Genomic DNA, 20,379 nt, shown 5'->3' with positions numbered 1-20,379 from the left:
TCAAATATTTACTGGCCATTTTATCTGAACTTTTGCTTACTCGTGACCCTCGATTATACTTTCTTTTTGTAGTTTGAGATCTGCCTATCAGTCCATTATGCCTAGAACAAGGAGGAATACTCAAAATTCACAACCATCTGCAAGCCAGGAATCTAGTTCAAACCGGTCCTCCCCAGGATCTGTTATGCCGCCTTTGGAGGAACCTCTTGTAATTGGCTCAGTGGTAGACATGACAATAGTGGACGAATTACAGGGTAAGTTAAGAGACCTCCAAATAGAAATCAATAATCTACGGCTAAAGAATGAACAGTTAGAAGCGATAGTCTCTAGGCCAAATTCCCCCGTGATTGTTCCTCAGCCCACAACAGTTGAACATATTTTTACGAAGGAAAGTATTCCCCATTTTAAAGCAGAGATCTCCGCAGCTCATCCTCTGCGCCGTAATCATGAAGTTGAATCATGGTTACGAAATATAGAGAATTTGACCCACCCAGCAACAGATGCAGCATTTATAAAGGCAGCTAAGTCAACTTGTCGTGGTTCGGCAGATCTCATAGTAAATTCACCTTTATTTGATAATATCTTCGATTGGGCCACCTTCAAACAAAAGCTCAGATTCAAGTTTAGGGGCACCTGCTCATCTGGAGACTTTTATAGATTACTGTATGAGAACAGGCTTCTACCAGGACAAGCACCTCTTGATTTTTATCTTGCCCTTGAGGGTGTTGTCTACCAAGGCTACCGCGACTACCCGGGAGCAATTGGTGAACCAGAGGAGCTATTAAGAAGAGTATTTTTACAAGGCCTTCCGCCTTGGCTCCGTGAGGTACTTGCTCTGAAGGAAGAGGTGGAATTAGATAATTTAGTTGGGACAGCCCAAAGAGTATGGAATGCCCGTTGTGGAGCATCAGTAAAGCGTGACTTGGGTAACCCTCAGACTAGTTATGGGACTTATCATAATGTTCGTTCCCGGGGTGTTGCAGCAGCTGAGGTCACAGTTCATTCAAAATATTGTAAATATCATAAGACCGATGCCCATGATAGTTCAGAATGCAGAGTTCTGAATAACCGAACTTGTTTTAATTGTGGGGAGCGCGGACACTTTGCCCGTGCCTGCCCCTTTTCCAGCCGCCAGACGGGTCCAGCCGGCTCCACCACTTCTGGCAGTGGCATCGACCGGAGCCGAGATCCATGCTCAGAATCCGTGTAATTCATCCCCTAGAGCAGCCTATTCTCCAAACCCCGCAGGTCGCCCCATGATTGTTTTATGTGTGAATGGTTTTAAGTGTAAATGTTTTATAGATACTGGGTCAGAATGTACTATTGTAAAAGCAGGGATAATTTCAAAGCTTAAGATTAAAGGTAATGGTTCTTCTAAACAGTTGAGAGGTGTATCTGGTTCTTGTGTACCAGTAGAGACTGAAGCTGCCATCAAGTTCTTTGTTAATGATGTACTATTTGTGCGTCATAATGTGTGCTTTGTTTCAAATATTTCTTTCCCAGGAGATATTTTGGTAGGAATGGATCTGTTACGATGCTTCAATTTCAAATTGGTCCATTATCTAGATCCCCTGAAGACAGACTATTTATCACTGCAAGGTGAACAGTTTCCTATTGTCTATACTAATTGTAAGTCTTTAGAAATACAGGTTATCCAGTGTGTCAATGAGTCTTCAGGAGTTCAGCAGTCTTCTTTACGTGCAATGCAACTCAGTGTTTTTAGAACTGTTTCATGCCCTCCAAGGAGCGGCTGTTTTGTGTCTTGCACTGTGCCAAAGTGTTTTTCAGGAGAAGTAGCTGCTGTTGCTGGGGTTGCATGTCCAGTGATTGTTCCGCATTCCCTTCATAGAGTAGAAAATCATAAGATTGATGTGTGGGTGTTAAATGATTCAACCCGCCCCCTTCGCCTGAAGAATGGTATGTGTATTGGTGTTTTAGAAAACATAGATGAAATTGTCACACTGGAGGATGATGCTTCACAGCCCTGTGCCGTAGTTTCTACTCCATCTGGGGAGGAAGAATGTTCCTTACCTGGGAAGTGTGGATGCGTTGGGGCAGATGGATCTGCCAAAGGATCTGTACTGCAGTCTTCCTTACCTGAAAAGAAAAGGGAATTATTAATAAAGGTATCTTCTGACAACTTACCTGAAGGTTTCGAGGACACTGAAGATGGCTTTATTGATGACGGTTTTGATTCATTTGATGCGGTGGGAGATTTTGGAGCTGCCGATGATTATTTTCTACTCCCTGATGTCGATCTCCAACCATCAGCACCATTACTAGCTCCTCCTGCGTTTGGTGAGGATGGAAAAGGTCAGTCTTGTGGCATTCACAGTAATTTACCAGGAAGTATAGATACAGCTCCTGTAGAAAGTTTTTCTGAGAAAGAGAAGGAATTAGAAAGATTCATAACGGAGTTAGACATGCCTCATCTGACCACTTCACAGCAGTCACAACTGAGGGAGCTTTTGTCTAGATACTTACCCTTATTTGATTCTCAGGCACCCCTGGGTACAGTTCCTGGTATCCAGCATCATATCAAGACGAATGGGGGTGGCCCACTTCGTACACGTCAGTGGCGCCTCCCAGAGGCTTCTCGTAAGCTAATTCGAGAGGAATGTGATGCTATGCTTAAGCAGGGAATTGTAGAACCTTCCACATCTCCTTGGCTCTCTCCTGTTGATTTAGTACGGAAGAAAGATGGCACCACACGCTTTTGTATTGATTTCAGACAACTAAATTCCATTACAGAATCAGATAGCTATCCCATGCCACGAATTGAAGAACTGCTTGATGAGCTCCATGGTACAACTTGGTTTTCTGCTTTAGATGCCAAAAGCGCCTACTGGACAGTTGCAGTTGCTCCAGAAGATAAGGCAAAAACTGCTTTTACGGATGGACACCGCTTATTTCAGTTCCGTAAGTTACCATTTGGACTGGCCACTGCTCCATCTACTTTTCAAAGGGCCATCAACTGCATCCTTTCACCAGTCCTTGGTAAGCACACCATCGCTTATTTAGATGATGTTGTCATACATAGTAGATCCTTCACTGAACATCTCTGCCATTTAGAGGAAACTCTAAAATTGTTATTGAAAGCTGGGTTTCTTCTTAATCAAAAGAAATGCACCTTTGCAGCAAACTCCTTCAGATTTTTGGGTTTCAAGGTTTCTCCAGCTGGTGTTGAGCCTGACCCTGAAAAGATGCCAGCTCCTAAGAGTGTTAAGGAGGTACCTCGTTTCCTGGGTTGTACTGGCTTCTTTAGAAGGCATATTAAAGACTATGCCAAAATTGCCGCTCCTCTTACTGGTCTCACCCGTAAAGATAGTAAGTTTCAGTGGAGAGAGAATGAAAAACGTGCTTTTGAACAGCTTAGGGAAGCCATTAGTTCATCTCCAGTCTTAAAGAAATCAGATTTTGACCGACCTTTTGAGATCCACACAGATGCATCAGGAGTAGCAATTGGGGCATGTCTCATGCAAGGTGATGATAATGGACATCTCCATCCTGTGGCTTATTTCTCTCGGAAACTCAGGGATGCTGAGGTAAGGTACCCAGCAATTGATGCAGAAGCATTGGCAGTTGTCGAGGGAGTTAGAGCATTTGACCCATATGTCTATGGGCGTAAATTTATCATATATACTGATCACAGACCCTTGGTTTATGTATTTACCCGTAGGACAAAGAGTCTGAGAATGAGCAGGTGGGCACATGAATTAAGTTACTATAACTATTCCCTCAGATATCGACAAGGTACGCAACATCGTGTTCCAGATCAGCTTAGTAGAGCCATTGCAGCCATCTCGCTTCAAGATATTGAATCCCAAACACTCAGACTTCAGCAGTTGGAAGATCCTCTTTGGAAGGAGGTTATCTCTTACTTGGAAGAGGAAAGACTTCCCCAGCGTCGTTTACCACTTTGCCTAGATGAGTTTGAGATGAAAGGTGATGTACTCTACCATGTGCGCCATTTTCCAGATCGGGTGCTCCATCAGTTAGTAGTACCAAAACCCCTCCGTAGTGCGGCACTTCGACTCGCTCATTCTACCCTCACTGCAGCTCACCAAGGGACTTACCGCACTTACTGTAAGTTACGTGACATGTTTTACTTTCCAAACATGCTTCGTACCGTCAAAGATTATGTTGCCAGCTGCCAAGCTTGTCAACGACGTAAAGGTGCAGCCTACCGGGCACCTCTTGCAGCAGCCCCTCCAGCAACACTTCCGCTTGAGAAAGTATCAGCAGATCTCCTTGAGCTTGATACAACTACTGAGGGGAATAGGTATGTGCTATCCATTGTTGACCATGCTAGCAGATACTTGCAACTCATAGCACTCTCAAGTAAAGATGCCTCTACAGTCACTGAGGCTTTTCTTCGCCACTTTGTAACCTTGTTTGGCCCACCAAAGTTACTACAAACTGACAATGGCACAGAATTCAAGAATGTCCTCTTTTCTAAAGTCTGTGAGTTGCTAAGCATTAAGACCAGTTATACAACGATTTTCCATCCACAGGCTAATGGCATGGTTGAGAGGACCAACCGAGTGGTGAAAAACGCCCTAGCCACTCTACTGGAGACTTTTCCTCATGAATGGGATAAACTGCTTCCCTATGTTCGCCTCGCTGTTAATACAGCAGTTCATAGGTCTACAGGAGAGCAACCATTGTACCTTTTAATGGGTCACCATGGAAGCTTTCCTCAGGTAAACACAAACCATATGGAGGTGGATCCAGAAGCTGCAGGAGCATATGTCCAGCGGCTACAGGAAGCTCGACGTATTGCTGCAGAAACGTCCGCCCAGGCCCGTGAGAAATGGACCAGGGATTACAATAAGCATATACGTAAAAGAAAGTTTGCAGCTAATGTAGGCGACCTTGTACTATTTAAAGATTTTTCTAAACAGGGAGGTAGACGACGTCGTACTGTACTTGGTCCAAAGTGGTTTGGCCCGGCAAGGATTGTGAAGTCACTGGGTCGTGTGACAAGGATCATTAAGGATCTTGCTCCTCCACAGAAGGAACGCAAGCTTCATCTCAATCAATTACGTCCCTTCAATGTCAGTGATGAGCTGCACTTTCCAGAGTCAATGGGAGATTGTGAGGCTAATGGTTATCCTTCCCCTACAGATCCAGATGTCCCTGAAGATCTTGCTGAAGTGCTGTTACTCTCTGGCTGCCGTGTGCCTAACGAGGAATAATCTTACATGTTGTCTCGAAAGGGCAGTAACCTGTTTCTTCTTTTCTTGCTTTTGTTTTGAAATGCACATTATTTATCTCTGGATCTTTTAGTTCTGTTTTGTTTGTTGTACATTTTCGTTTTGTTTTATGTAAAACCATTACCTTGATCTTATCCCTGCTTATCTTATTTTGTACTGTACTGTTTTTAATTGTATTATCGTTTTATTGTTTAATGCTCTTGGTTTTGTTTGTTTTTATTGATTCTGGTTTTAAGTTCGTTTTATTTGGTTTGATGGCCTTGCCTGGCCCCTTTTTTTTTATTTTGGCATTTTTTCCTTTGCTTGTATCCTTCCTTGGTTTCTTTTAATTTTAGGTTGTATTCTGGCTTTAGATATATTTATTGCACTTGATGTCTTTTCATTCGTATGTATATTGTGTTCACAGCTAAGTCCATGTACTAATCCAGCTCTTTTCGCAGATTGTCGCCGTTATGCTCTAGTCCACCCACAGTTATGGTCGGTATTAGAGGGCAGGTGTCGGCGCCTGTCCATGGTCGTGTCTCGTTCGTCCTTCTCCTTGGGACCTGCAGTGGCGCCCGTTGCCCTCTGTCGTGGGTGGTCGGCCTCCGATCGCTCCTCTCGTCGTCTCTGTGCGTTCCCTTGTGACACCCCGGTGCCTGCCGATACGTTCTGAAATGAATGGGCCGGACCGAGCGTGAGGGACCGCCGGAGAGAGTTAGAACCCTTCGACGAACGTTGACGACGGAGAGGAGGCGACCGAAGTCAGGAGGGGAGGGAAGTTGTAGTGAAACAAACCGCTGCATCCCTCTCTGTTCCCGGTGGCGGGGCCCGTAGACTTTCATCGGGATCAGTGATTGCGGCTGCCTCTCCGGCACGTGAATAATCCTAAAGAGAATATTGACAATCCAGTAGTTCTAGTTTTACCTTATGTTCAGTTTGCCTTTTTATGTTCAGTTTGCCTTTTTATGTTCAGTTTGCCTTTTTATGTTCAGTTTGCCTTTTTATGTTGTGTGATGTGTGCGCATGTGTGAATTCGTTTAAATCTTTTATCTCGTCCTCATTTTACTTTGTTTTTCTGAAGTTACCCCCGTTTTTCCAGTTTTCTGTTTTCTTCAGCATTTCGTCTGTTACTTTGTTTTATTCTTTTATATATGTACTTTTGTTTATCACTTCTTAATCTTTTTAGTTATCATTTTATCTTCTAATCATTTTTATCCTTATTTAATTGTTTACGGGGATATTCAGATATAACTTGTTCGCAGAGAGCCTGCGCGCCCTCTACCTTTAAAAGGGGGCCGCACAGTATACTCGGGTCTCTTTTTCTCGTACCTTGATAGGCTTAACACCTCCTTGTTTGGGGGTATGTTTTGCCGTGTGACTGAGGAGTGGGTGTATGTTTTTGCTGCTGAATTTTCGCCTGGAATTTTGTGAGTACGTGGCCAAGTGCACATGCTATACATGCAAACTGAATTGATAATCTGGTGCCTAAATAAATGTATACATGATCAGAATTCTCTTGTTTGCCCCCACCCTCAGTCAGTTTTATTTGTGTATGATTCCCTGCTGTCCGTTTTACTTATTTTATTCACAAGTTTCTTTCTTTGTTTTATGTTACCCAGTATCTGTTTTTTTTTGGTTTTAAAATATTAGAACATGAAGGATCAGACTCGAGGATGCAATCACCCAAACGAACCTAAAGAATAAGGTTGGCAGTTCTGCAGCCCTACACCCTGGCACGCCCGCTACCACTAGCCAGGGGCGTTGCAAATCACTACAACTTCCTTGTATTCTTCCCTGGTCCAATTTTTTCTCTTTTCCTTTTGATTAATTTTAGGTGGTGAGCCTGTAGGGCCAGGGTTGGAAGCGATCCCGTCCTGGTGACCACGCAGGTTTGGATTAAGAGTTAGACTCAGTAGCATATTTTTCGACCCAAGGCTGGTCTTTCCCTGGGGGGACGCGTCCCTTGTTGACCCGCGCGACGGACGATGCGGTATGGTTTATTTCTAGTTTGCATAGAATGAAAAGATGCATTTGTACCTAACCGCCAAGTGGCTGAATATTCCGCGCCAGGCGCCATCTGGTATTTCATGTCCTCGCGGATTTTTTTTTTTATCGAGACACCATCTTTAGGGAAGTCGCCAACCAAGGCTTAAGAGCCCAGCCTAACCATGAGACAGACTAACACCCGCCGGACGCCAACCCGGTAGTTCTTGGTCTCGGGGATATATTATTATTATTATTATTATTATTATTATTATTATTATTATTATTTCTTTTGTCACACTTTGTGTCTGGCTGTTCTTATTGCCGGGTTCTATGCTGATAGGCGGGACATAGCAAATGACCATGGGCTACCAGCATTTTCTTTCTCAAATCTCCAGTACTTTTCGCAAAATCCTGGCAGTTCCCAACAACGCAGTCTTTTGAAGTACTCCTAAGTTGCAGTGAATCCCGGTGGTGATGGTGGTGATGGTGGTGATGGTGGTGATGGTGGTGATGGTGGTGATGGTGGTGATGGTGGTGATGGTGGTGATGGTGGTGATGGTGGTGATGGTGGTGATGGTGGTGATGGTGGTGATGGTGGTGATGGTGGTGATGGTGGTGATGGTGGTGATGGTGGTGATGGTGGTGATGGTGGTGATGGTGGTGATGGTGGTGATGGTGGTGATGGTGGTGATGGTGGTGATGGTGGTGATGGTGGTGATGGTGGTGATGGTGGTGATGGTGGTGATGGTGGTGATGGTGGTGATGGTGGTGATGGTGGTGATGGTGGTGATGGTGGTGATGGTGGTGATGGTGGTGATGGTGGTGATGGTGGTGATGGTGGTGATGGTGGTGATGGTGGTGATGGTGGTGATGGTGGTGATGGTGGTGATGGTGGTGATGGTGGTGATGGTGGTGATGGTGGTGATGGTGGTGATGGTGGTGATGGTGGTGATGGTGGTGATGGTGGTGATGGTGGTGATGGTGGTGATGGTGGTGATGGTGGTGATGGTGGTGATGGTGGTGATGGTGGTGATGGTGGTGATGGTGGTGATGGTGGTGATGGTGGTGATGGTGGTGATGGTGGTGATGGTGGTGATGGTGGTGATGGTGGTGATGGTGGTGATGGTGGTGATGGTGGTGATGGTGGTGATGGTGGTGATGGTGGTGATGGTGGTGATGGTGGTGATGGTGGTGATGGTGGTGATGGTGGTGATGGTGGTGATGGTGGTGATGGTGGTGATGGTGGTGATGGTGGTGATGGTGGTGATGGTGGTGATGGTGGTGATGGTGGTGATGGTGGTGATGGTGGTGATGGTGGTGATGGTGGTGATGGTGGTGATGGTGGTGATGGTGGTGATGGTGGTGATGGTGGTGATGGTGGTGATGGTGGTGATGGTGGTGATGGTGGTGATGGTGGTGATGGTGGTGATGGTGGTGATGGTGGTGATGGTGGTGATGGTGGTGATGGTGGTGATGGTGGTGATGGTGGTGATGGTGGTGATGGTGGTGATGGTGGTGATGGTGGTGATGGTGGTGATGGTGGTGATGGTGGTGATGGTGGTGATGGTGGTGATGGTGGTGATGGTGGTGATGGTGGTGATGGTGGTGATGGTGGTGATGGTGGTGATGGTGGTGATGGTGGTGATGGTGGTGATGGTGGTGATGGTGGTGATGGTGGTGATGGTGGTGATGGTGGTGATGGTGGTGATGGTGGTGATGGTGGTGATGGTGGTGATGGTGGTGATGGTGGTGATGGTGGTGATGGTGGTGATGGTGGTGATGGTGGTGATGGTGGTGATGGTGGTGATGGTGGTGATGGTGGTGATGGTGGTGATGGTGGTGATGGTGGTGATGGTGGTGATGGTGGTGATGGTGGTGATGGTGGTGATGGTGGTGATGGTGGTGATGGTGGTGATGGTGGTGATGGTGGTGATGGTGGTGATGGTGGTGATGGTGGTGATGGTGGTGATGGTGGTGATGGTGGTGATGGTGGTGATGGTGGTGATGGTGGTGATGGTGGTGATGGTGGTGATGGTGGTGATGGTGGTGATGGTGGTGATGGTGGTGATGGTGGTGATGGTGGTGATGGTGGTGATGGTGGTGATGGTGGTGATGGTGGTGATGGTGGTGATGGTGGTGATGGTGGTGATGGTGGTGATGGTGGTGATGGTGGTGATGGTGGTGATGGTGGTGATGGTGGTGATGGTGGTGATGGTGGTGATGGTGGTGATGGTGGTGATGGTGGTGATGGTGGTGATGGTGGTGATGGTGGTGATGGTGGTGATGGTGGTGATGGTGGTGATGGTGGTGATGGTGGTGATGGTGGTGATGGTGGTGATGGTGGTGATGGTGGTGATGGTGGTGATGGTGGTGATGGTGGTGATGGTGGTGATGGTGGTGATGGTGGTGATGGTGGTGATGGTGGTGATGGTGGTGATGGTGGTGATGGTGGTGATGGTGGTGATGGTGGTGATGGTGGTGATGGTGGTGATGGTGGTGATGGTGGTGATGGTGGTGATGGTGGTGATGGTGGTGATGGTGGTGATGGTGGTGATGGTGGTGATGGTGGTGATGGTGGTGATGGTGGTGATGGTGGTGATGGTGGTGATGGTGGTGATGGTGGTGATGGTGGTGATGGTGGTGATGGTGGTGATGGTGGTGATGGTGGTGATGGTGGTGATGGTGGTGATGGTGGTGATGGTGGTGATGGTGGTGATGGTGGTGATGGTGGTGATGGTGGTGATGGTGGTGATGGTGGTGATGGTGGTGATGGTGGTGATGGTGGTGATGGTGGTGATGGTGGTGATGGTGGTGATGGTGGTGATGGTGGTGATGGTGGTGATGGTGGTGATGGTGGTGATGGTGGTGATGGTGGTGATGGTGGTGATGGTGGTGATGGTGGTGATGGTGGTGATGGTGGTGATGGTGGTGATGGTGGTGATGGTGGTGATGGTGGTGATGGTGGTGATGGTGGTGATGGTGGTGATGGTGGTGATGGTGGTGATGGTGGTGATGGTGGTGATGGTGGTGATGGTGGTGATGGTGGTGATGGTGGTGATGGTGGTGATGGTGGTGATGGTGGTGATGGTGGTGATGGTGGTGATGGTGGTGATGGTGGTGATGGTGGTGATGGTGGTGATGGTGGTGATGGTGGTGATGGTGGTGATGGTGGTGATGGTGGTGATGGTGGTGATGGTGGTGATGGTGGTGATGGTGGTGATGGTGGTGATGGTGGTGATGGTGGTGATGGTGGTGATGGTGGTGATGGTGGTGATGGTGGTGATGGTGGTGATGGTGGTGATGGTGGTGATGGTGGTGATGGTGGTGATGGTGGTGATGGTGGTGATGGTGGTGATGGTGGTGATGGTGGTGATGGTGGTGATGGTGGTGATGGTGGTGATGGTGGTGATGGTGGTGATGGTGGTGATGGTGGTGATGGTGGTGATGGTGGTGATGGTGGTGATGGTGGTGATGGTGGTGATGGTGGTGATGGTGGTGATGGTGGTGATGGTGGTGATGGTGGTGATGGTGGTGATGGTGGTGATGGTGGTGATGGTGGTGATGGTGGTGATGGTGGTGATGGTGGTGATGGTGGTGATGGTGGTGATGGTGGTGATGGTGGTGATGGTGGTGATGGTGGTGATGGTGGTGATGGTGGTGATGGTGGTGATGGTGGTGATGGTGGTGATGGTGGTGATGGTGGTGATGGTGGTGATGGTGGTGATGGTGGTGATGGTGGTGATGGTGGTGATGGTGGTGATGGTGGTGATGGTGGTGATGGTGGTGATGGTGGTGATGGTGGTGATGGTGGTGATGGTGGTGATGGTGGTGATGGTGGTGATGGTGGTGATGGTGGTGATGGTGGTGATGGTGGTGATGGTGGTGATGGTGGTGATGGTGGTGATGGTGGTGATGGTGGTGATGGTGGTGATGGTGGTGATGGTGGTGATGGTGGTGATGGTGGTGATGGTGGTGATGGTGGTGATGGTGGTGATGGTGGTGATGGTGGTGATGGTGGTGATGGTGGTGATGGTGGTGATGGTGGTGATGGTGGTGATGGTGGTGATGGTGGTGATGGTGGTGATGGTGGTGATGGTGGTGATGGTGGTGATGGTGGTGATGGTGGTGATGGTGGTGATGGTGGTGATGGTGGTGATGGTGGTGATGGTGGTGATGGTGGTGATGGTGGTGATGGTGGTGATGGTGGTGATGGTGGTGATGGTGGTGATGGTGGTGATGGTGGTGATGGTGGTGATGGTGGTGATGGTGGTGATGGTGGTGATGGTGGTGATGGTGGTGATGGTGGTGATGGTGGTGATGGTGGTGATGGTGGTGATGGTGGTGATGGTGGTGATGGTGGTGATGGTGGTGATGGTGGTGATGGTGGTGATGGTGGTGATGGTGGTGATGGTGGTGATGGTGGTGATGGTGGTGATGGTGGTGATGGTGGTGATGGTGGTGATGGTGGTGATGGTGGTGATGGTGGTGATGGTGGTGATGGTGGTGATGGTGGTGGTGGTGGGGGGTGATGGTGATGATGATGATGATGATGATGATGATTATGATGATGATGATGATGATGATGATGGATGATGATGATGATGATGATGATGATGATGATGATGAGGATGATAGGATGATGAGGAGATGAGGATGATGATGATGATGAGGATGAAGAGGATGATGATGATGAAGATGATGAAGATGATGAAGATGATGAAGATGATGAAGATGATGAAGATGATGAAGATGATGAAGATGATGAAGATGATGAAGATGATGAAGATGATGAAGATGATGAAGATGATGAAGATGATGAAGATGATGAAGATGATGAAGATGATGAAGATGATGAAGATGATGAAGATGATGAAGATGATGAAGATGATGAAGATGATGAAGATGATGAAGATGATGAAGATGATGAAGATGATGAAGATGATGAAGATGATGAAGATGATGAAGATGATGAAGATGATGAAGATGATGAAGATGATGAAGATGATGAAGATGATGAAGATGATGAAGATGATGAAGATGATGAAGATGATGAAGATGATGAAGATGATGAAGATGATGAAGATGATGAAGATGATGAAGATGATGAAGATGATGAAGATGATGAAGATGATGAAGATGATGAAGATGATGAAGATGATGAAGATGATGAAGATGATGAAGATGATGAAGATGAAGATGATGAAGATGATGAAGATGATGAAGATGATGAAGATGATGAAGATGATGAAGATGATGAAGATGATGAAGATGATGAAGATGATGAAGATGATGAAGATGATGAAGATGATGAAGATGATGAAGATGATGAAGATGATGAAGATGATGAAGATGATGAAGATGATGAAGATGATGAAGATGATGAAGATGATGAAGATGATGAAGATGATGAAGATGATGAAGATGATGAAGATGATGAAGATGATGAAGATGATGAAGATGATGAAGATGATGAAGATGATGAAGATGATGAAGATGATGAAGATGATGAAGATGATGAAGATGATGAAGATGATGAAGATGATGAAGATGATGAAGATGATGAAGATGATGAAGATGATGAAGATGATGAAGATGATGAAGATGATGAAGATGATGAAGATGATGAAGATGATGAAGATGATGAAGATGATGAAGATGATGAAGATGATGAAGATGATGAAGATGATGAAGATGATGAAGATGATGAAGATGATGAAGATGATGAAGATGATGAAGATGATGAAGATGATGAAGATGATGAAGATGATGAAGATGATGAAGATGATGAAGATGATGAAGATGATGAAGATGATGAAGATGAAGATGATGAAGATGATGAAGATGATGAAGATGATGAAGATGATGAAGATGATGAAGATGATGAAGATGATGAAGATGATGAAGATGATGAAGATGATGAAGATGATGAAGATGATGAAGATGATGAAGATGATGAAGATGATGAAGATGATGAAGATGATGAAGATGATGAAGATGATGAAGATGATGAAGATGATGAAGATGATGAAGATGATGAAGATGATGAAGATGATGAAGATGATGAAGATGATGAAGATGATGAAGATGATGAAGATGATGAAGATGATGAAGATGATGAAGATGATGAAGATGATGAAGATGATGAAGATGATGAAGATGATGAAGATGATGAAGATGATGAAGATGATGAAGATGATGAAGATGATGAAGATGATGAAGATGATGAAGATGATGAAGATGATGAAGATGATGAAGATGATGAAGATGATGAAGATGATGAAGATGATGAAGATGATGAAGATGATGAAGATGATGAAGATGATGAAGATGATGAAGATGATGAAGATGATGAAGATGATGAAGATGATGAAGATGATGAAGATGATGAAGATGATGAAGATGATGAAGATGATGAAGATGATGAAGATGATGAAGATGATGAAGATGATGAAGATGATGAAGATGATGAAGATGATGAAGATGATGAAGATGATGAAGATGATGAAGATGATGAAGATGATGAAGATGATGAAGATGATGAAGATGATGAAGATGATGAAGATGATGAAGATGATGAAGATGATGAAGATGATGAAGATGATGAAGATGATGAAGATGATGAAGATGATGAAGATGATGAAGATGATGAAGATGATGAAGATGATGAAGATGATGAAGATGATGAAGATGATGAAGATGATGAAGATGATGAAGATGATGAAGATGATGAAGATGATGAAGATGATGAAGATGATGAAGATGATGAAGATGATGAAGATGATGAAGATGATGAAGATGATGAAGATGATGAAGATGATGAAGATGATGAAGATGATGAAGATGATGAAGATGATGAAGATGATGAAGATGATGAAGATGATGAAGATGATGAAGATGATGAAGATGATGAAGATGATGAAGATGATGAAGATGATGAAGATGATGAAGATGATGAGATGATGAAGATGATGAAGATGATGAAGATGATGAAGATGATGAAGATGATGAAGATGATGAAGATGATGAAGATGATGAAGATGATGAAGATGATGAAGATGATGAAGATGATGAAGATGATGAAGATGAAGATGATGAAGATGATGAAGATGATGAAGATGATGAAGATGATGAAGATGATGAAGATGATGAAGATGATGAAGATGATGAAGATGATGAAGATGATGAAGATGATGAAGATGATGAAGATGATGAAGATGATGAAGATGATGAAGATGATGAAGATGATGAAGATGATGAAGATGATGAAGATGATGAAGATGATGAAGATGATGAAGATGATGAAGATGATGAAGATGATGAAGATGATGAAGATGATGAAGATGATGAAGATGATGAAGATGATGAAGATGATGAAGATGATGAAGATGATGAAGATGATGAAGATGATGAAGATGATGAAGATGATGAAGATGATGAAGATGATGAAGATGATGAAGATGATGAAGATGATGAAGATGATGAAGATGATGAAGATGATGAAGATGATGAAGATGATGAAGATGATGAAGATGATGAAGATGATGAAGATGATGAAGATGATGAAGATGATGAAGATGATGAAGATGATGAAGATGATGAAGATGATGAAGATGATGAAGATGATGAAGATGATGAAGATGATGAAGATGATGAAGATGATGAAGATGATGAAGATGATGAAGATGATGAGGATGATGAGGATGATGAGGAAGATGAGGATGATGAGGATGATGAGGATGATGAGGATGATGAGGATGATGAGGATGATGAGGACTGATGCAGGAATGATGAGGATGACTGAGGATGATGAGGATGATGAGGATGATGAGGATGATGAGGATGATGAGGATGATGAGGATGATGAGGATGATGAGGATGATGAGGATGATGAGGATGATGAGGATGATGAGGATGATGAGGATGATGAGGATGATGAGGATGATGAGGATGATGAGGATGATGAGGATGATGAGGATGATGAGGATGATGAGGATGATGATGGATGATGAAGGATGATGAGGATGATGAGGCTGATGCGGATGATGAGGATGATGAGGATGATGGAGGATGATGAGGATGATGAGGATGATCGAGGATGATGAGGATGATGAGGATGATGCAGGATGGATGAGGATGATGAGGATGATGAGGATGAGAGGATGATGAGGATGATGAGGATGATGAAGATGATGAAGATGATGAAGACGACGAAGATGATGAAGATGACGAAGATGATGAAGATGATGAAGATGATGAAGATGATGAAGATGATGAAGATGATGAAGATGATGAAGATGATGAAGATGATGAAGATGATGAAGATGATGAAGATGATGAAGATGATGAAGATGATGAAGATGATGAAGATGATGAAGATGATGAAGATGATGAAGATGATGAAGATGATGAAGATGATGAAGATGATGAAGATGATGAAGATGATGAAGATGATGAAGATGATGAAGATGATGAAGATGATGAAGATGATGAAGATGATGAAGATGATGAAGATGATGAAGATGATGAAGATGATGAAGATGATGAAGATGATGAAGATGATGAAGATGATGAAGATGATGAAGATGATGAAGATGATGAAGATGATGAAGATGATGAAGATGATGAAGATGATGAAGATGATGAGATGATGAAGATGATGAAGATGATGAAGATGATGAAGATGATGAAGATGATGAAGATGATGAAGATGATGAAGATGATGAAGATGATGAAGATGATGAAGATGATGAAGATGATGAAGATGATGAAGATGATGAAGATGATGAAGATGATGAAGATGATGAAGATGATGAAGATGATGAAGATGATGAAGATGATGAAGATGATGAAGATGATGAAGATGATGAAGATGATGAAGATGATGAAGATGATGAAGATGATGAAGATGATGAAGATGATGAAGATGATGAAGATGATGAAGATGATGAAGATGATGAAGATGATGAAGATGATGAAGATGATGAAGATGATGAAGATGATGAAGATGATGAAGATGATGAAGATGATGAAGATGATGAAGATGATGAAGATGATGAAGATGATGAAGATGATGAAGATGATGAAGATGATGAAGATGATGAAGATGATGAAGATGATGAAGATGATGAAGATGATGAAGATGATGAAGATGATGAAGATGATGAAGATGATGAAGATGATGAAGATGATGAAGATGATGAAGATGATGAAGATGATGAAGATGATGAAGATGATGAAGATGATGAAGATGATGAAGATGATGAAGATGATGAAGATGATGAAGATGATGAAGATGATGAAGATGATGAAGATGATGAAGATGATGAAGATGATGAAGATGATGAAGATGATGAGATGATGAAGATGATGAAGATGATGAAGATGATGAAGATGATGAAGATGATGAAGATGATGAAGATGATGAAGATGATGAAGATGATGAAGATGATGAAGATGATGAAGATGATGAAGATGATGAAGATGATGAAGATGATGAAGATGATGAAGATGATGAAGATGATGAAGATGATGAAGATGATGAAGATGATGAAGATGATGAAGATGATGAAGATGATGAAGATGATGAAGATGATGAAGATGATGAAGATGATGAAGATGATGAAGATGATGAAGATGATGAAGATGATGAAGATGATGAAGATGATGAAGAAGATGAAGATGATGACAGATGATGAAGATGATGAAGATGATGAAGATATGAAGATGATAAGATGATGAAGATGATGAAGAAGATGAAGATGATGAAGATGATGAAGATGATGAAGATGATGAAGATGATGAAGATGATGAAGATGATGAAGATGATGAAGATGATGAAGATGATGAACGAAGATGAAGATGATGAAGATGATGAAGATGATGAAGATGATGAAGATGATGAAGATGATGAAGATGATGAAGATGATGAAGATGATGAAGATGATTGAAGATGATGAAGATGATGAAGATGATGAAGATGATGAGATGATGAAGAAGTGATGAAGATGATGAAGATGATGACGATGATGAAGATGCTGAAGATGATGAAGATGATGAAGATGATGAAGAAGATATGAAGATGATGAAGATGATGAAGATGATGAAGATGATGAATGATGATGAGAAGATGATGAAGATGATGAAGATGATGAAGATGATGAAGATGATGAAGATGATGAAGATGATGAAGATGATGAAGATGATGAAGATGATGAAGATGATGAAGATGATGAAGATGATGAAGATGATGAAGATGATGAAGATGATGAAGATGATGAAGATGATGAAGATGATGAAGATGATGAAGATGATGAAGATGATGAAGATGATGAAGATGATGAAGATGATGAAGATGATGAAGATGATGAAGATGATGAAGATGATGAAGATGATGAAGATGATGAAGATGATGAAGATGATGAAGATGATGAAGATGATGAAGATGATGAAGATGATGAAGATGATGAAGATGATGAAGATGATGAAGATGATGAAGATGATGAAGATGATGAAGATGATGAAGATGATGAAGATGATGAAGATGATGAAGATGATGAAGATGATGAAGATGATGAAGATGATGAAGATGATGAAGATGATGAAGATGATGAAGATGATGAAGATGATGAAGATGATGAAGATGATGAAGATGATGAAGATGATGAAGATGATGAAGATGATGAAGATGATGAAGATGATGAAGATGATGAAGATGATGAAGATGATGAAGATGATGAAGATGATGAAGATGATGAAGATGATGAAGATGATGAAGATGATGAAGATGATGAAGATGATGAAGATGATGAAGATGATGAAGATGATGAAGATGATGAAGATGATGAAGATGATGAAGATGATGAAGATGATGAAGATGATGAAGATGATGAAGATGATGAAGATGATGAAGATGATGAAGATGATGAAGATGATGAAGATGATGAAGATGATGAAGATGATGAAGATGATGAAGATGATGAAGATGATGAAGATGATGAAGATGATGAAGATGATGAAGATGATGAAGATGATGAAGATGATGAAGATGATGAAGATGATGAAGATGATGAAGATGATGAAGATGATGAAGATGATGAAGATGATGAAGATGATGAAGATGATGAAGATGATGAAGATGATGAAGATGATGAAGATGATGAAGATGATGAAGATGATGAAGATGATGAAGATGATGAAGATGATGAAGATGATGAAGATGATGAAGATGATGAAGATGATGAAGATGATGAAGATGATGAAGATGATGAAGATGATGAAGATGATGAAGATGATGAAGATGATGAAGATGATGAAGATGATGAAGATGATGAAGATGATGAAGATGATGAAGATGATGAAGATGATGAAGATGATGAAGATGATGAAGATGATGAAGATGATGAAGATGATGAAGATGATGAAGATGATGAAGATGATGAAGATGATGAAGATGATGAAGATGATGAAGATGATGAAGATGATGAAGATGATGAAGATGATGAAGATGATGAAGATGATGAAGATGATGAAGATGATGAAGATGATGAAGATGATGAAGATGATGAAGATGATGAAGATGATGAAGATGATGAAGATGATGAAGATGATGAAGATGATGAAGATGATGAAGATGATGAAGATGATGAAGATGATGAAGATGATGAAGATGATGAAGATGATGAAGATGATGAAGATGATGAAGATGATGAGATGATGAAGATGATGAAGATGATGAAGATGATGAAGATGATGAAGATGATGAGATGATGAAGATGATGAAGATGATGAAGATGATGAAGATGATGAGATGATGAAGATGATGAAGATGATGAAGATGATGAAGATGATGAAGATGATGAAGATGATGAAGATGATGAAGATGATGAAGATGATGAAGATGATGAAGATGATGAAGATGATGAAAATGATGAAGATGATGAAGATGATGAAGATGATGAAGATGATGAAGATGATGAAGATGATGAGATGATGAAGATGATGAAGATGATGAAGATGATGAAGATGATGAAGATGATGAAGATGATGAAGATGATGAAGATGATGAAGATGATGAAGATGATGAAGATGATGAAGATGATGAAGATGATGAAGATGATGAAGATGATGAAGATGATGAAGATGATGAAGATGATGAAGATGATGAAGATGATGAAGATGATGAAGATGATGAAGATGATGAAGATGATGAAGATGATGAAGATGATGAAGATGATGAAGATGATGAAGATGATGAAGATGATGAAGATGATGAAGATGATGAAGATGATGAAGATGATGAAGATGATGAAGATGATGACGATGATGAAGATGATGAAGATGATGAAGATGATGAAGATGATGAAGATGTGAAGATGATGAAGATGATGAAGATGATGAAGATGATGACGATGATGAAAGATGATGAAGATGATCGAAGATGATGAAGATGATGAAGATGATGCAGATGATGAAGATGATGAAGATGATGAAGATGATGAAGATGATGAAGAGATGAAGATGATGCAGATGATGAGATGATGAAGATGATGAAGATGATGAGATGATGAAGATGATGAAGATGATGAAGATGATGAAGATGATGAAGATGATGAAGATGATGCAGATGATGAGGATGATGATGATGATGAGGATGATGCAGGATGATGAGGATGATTGAGGATGATGAGGAAGATGAGGCTGATGAGGCTGCTGAGGATGATGAGGCTGATGAGGATGCATGAGGATGCTGAGGATGCATGAGGATGCTGAGGATGATGGAGGATGATGAGGCATGATGAGGATGCATGAGGATGATGAGGATGGATGAGGATGATGATGATGATGAGGAAGATGAGGATGATGAGGAAGATGAGGATGATGAGGCTGATGAGGATGTTGAGGATGATGAGGATGAGGAGGATGATGAGGATGATGAGGATGATGAGGATGATGAGGCTGATGAGGATGACTGGATGATGATGATGATTAGGATGATGAGGATCGGATGAGGATGATGAGGATGATGAGGATGATGGGATGATGAGGATGATGAGGATGATGATGATGATGAGGATGCTGAGGATGATGCGGATGATGAGGATGATGAGGATTGATGAGGATGATGAGGATGATGAGATGATGAGGATTATGATTATTATTATTATTATCATTATTATCATCTTCATCATCTTCAGCA

General features: G+C 42.4%; 1 protein-coding gene across 1 annotated transcript; it reads right to left on the bottom strand.

Moving 5' to 3' along the window:
- Positions 1 to 5,666: 5,666 nt before the first annotated feature.
- Positions 5,667 to 18,790, bottom strand: LOC125030395 (uncharacterized protein DDB_G0271670-like; the record flags this gene model as incomplete). Its single annotated transcript, XM_047620428.1, has 4 exons — positions 5,667 to 5,867; positions 5,994 to 6,083; positions 6,971 to 7,072; positions 17,858 to 18,790. Coding segments are annotated over 4 exons (1,326 nt in total), but the record flags the coding sequence as incomplete, so codon positions are not given.
- Positions 18,791 to 20,379: the final 1,589 nt, after the last annotated feature.

This window comes from Penaeus chinensis, chromosome 11 (genome assembly GCF_019202785.1).
Source record: "Penaeus chinensis breed Huanghai No. 1 chromosome 11, ASM1920278v2, whole genome shotgun sequence".
Classification (NCBI taxonomy): domain Eukaryota; kingdom Metazoa; phylum Arthropoda; class Malacostraca; order Decapoda; family Penaeidae; genus Penaeus; species Penaeus chinensis.
The sequence above is the reverse complement of the archived record's forward strand: the minus strand, read 5'-3'. Positions and strand labels throughout refer to the sequence as shown.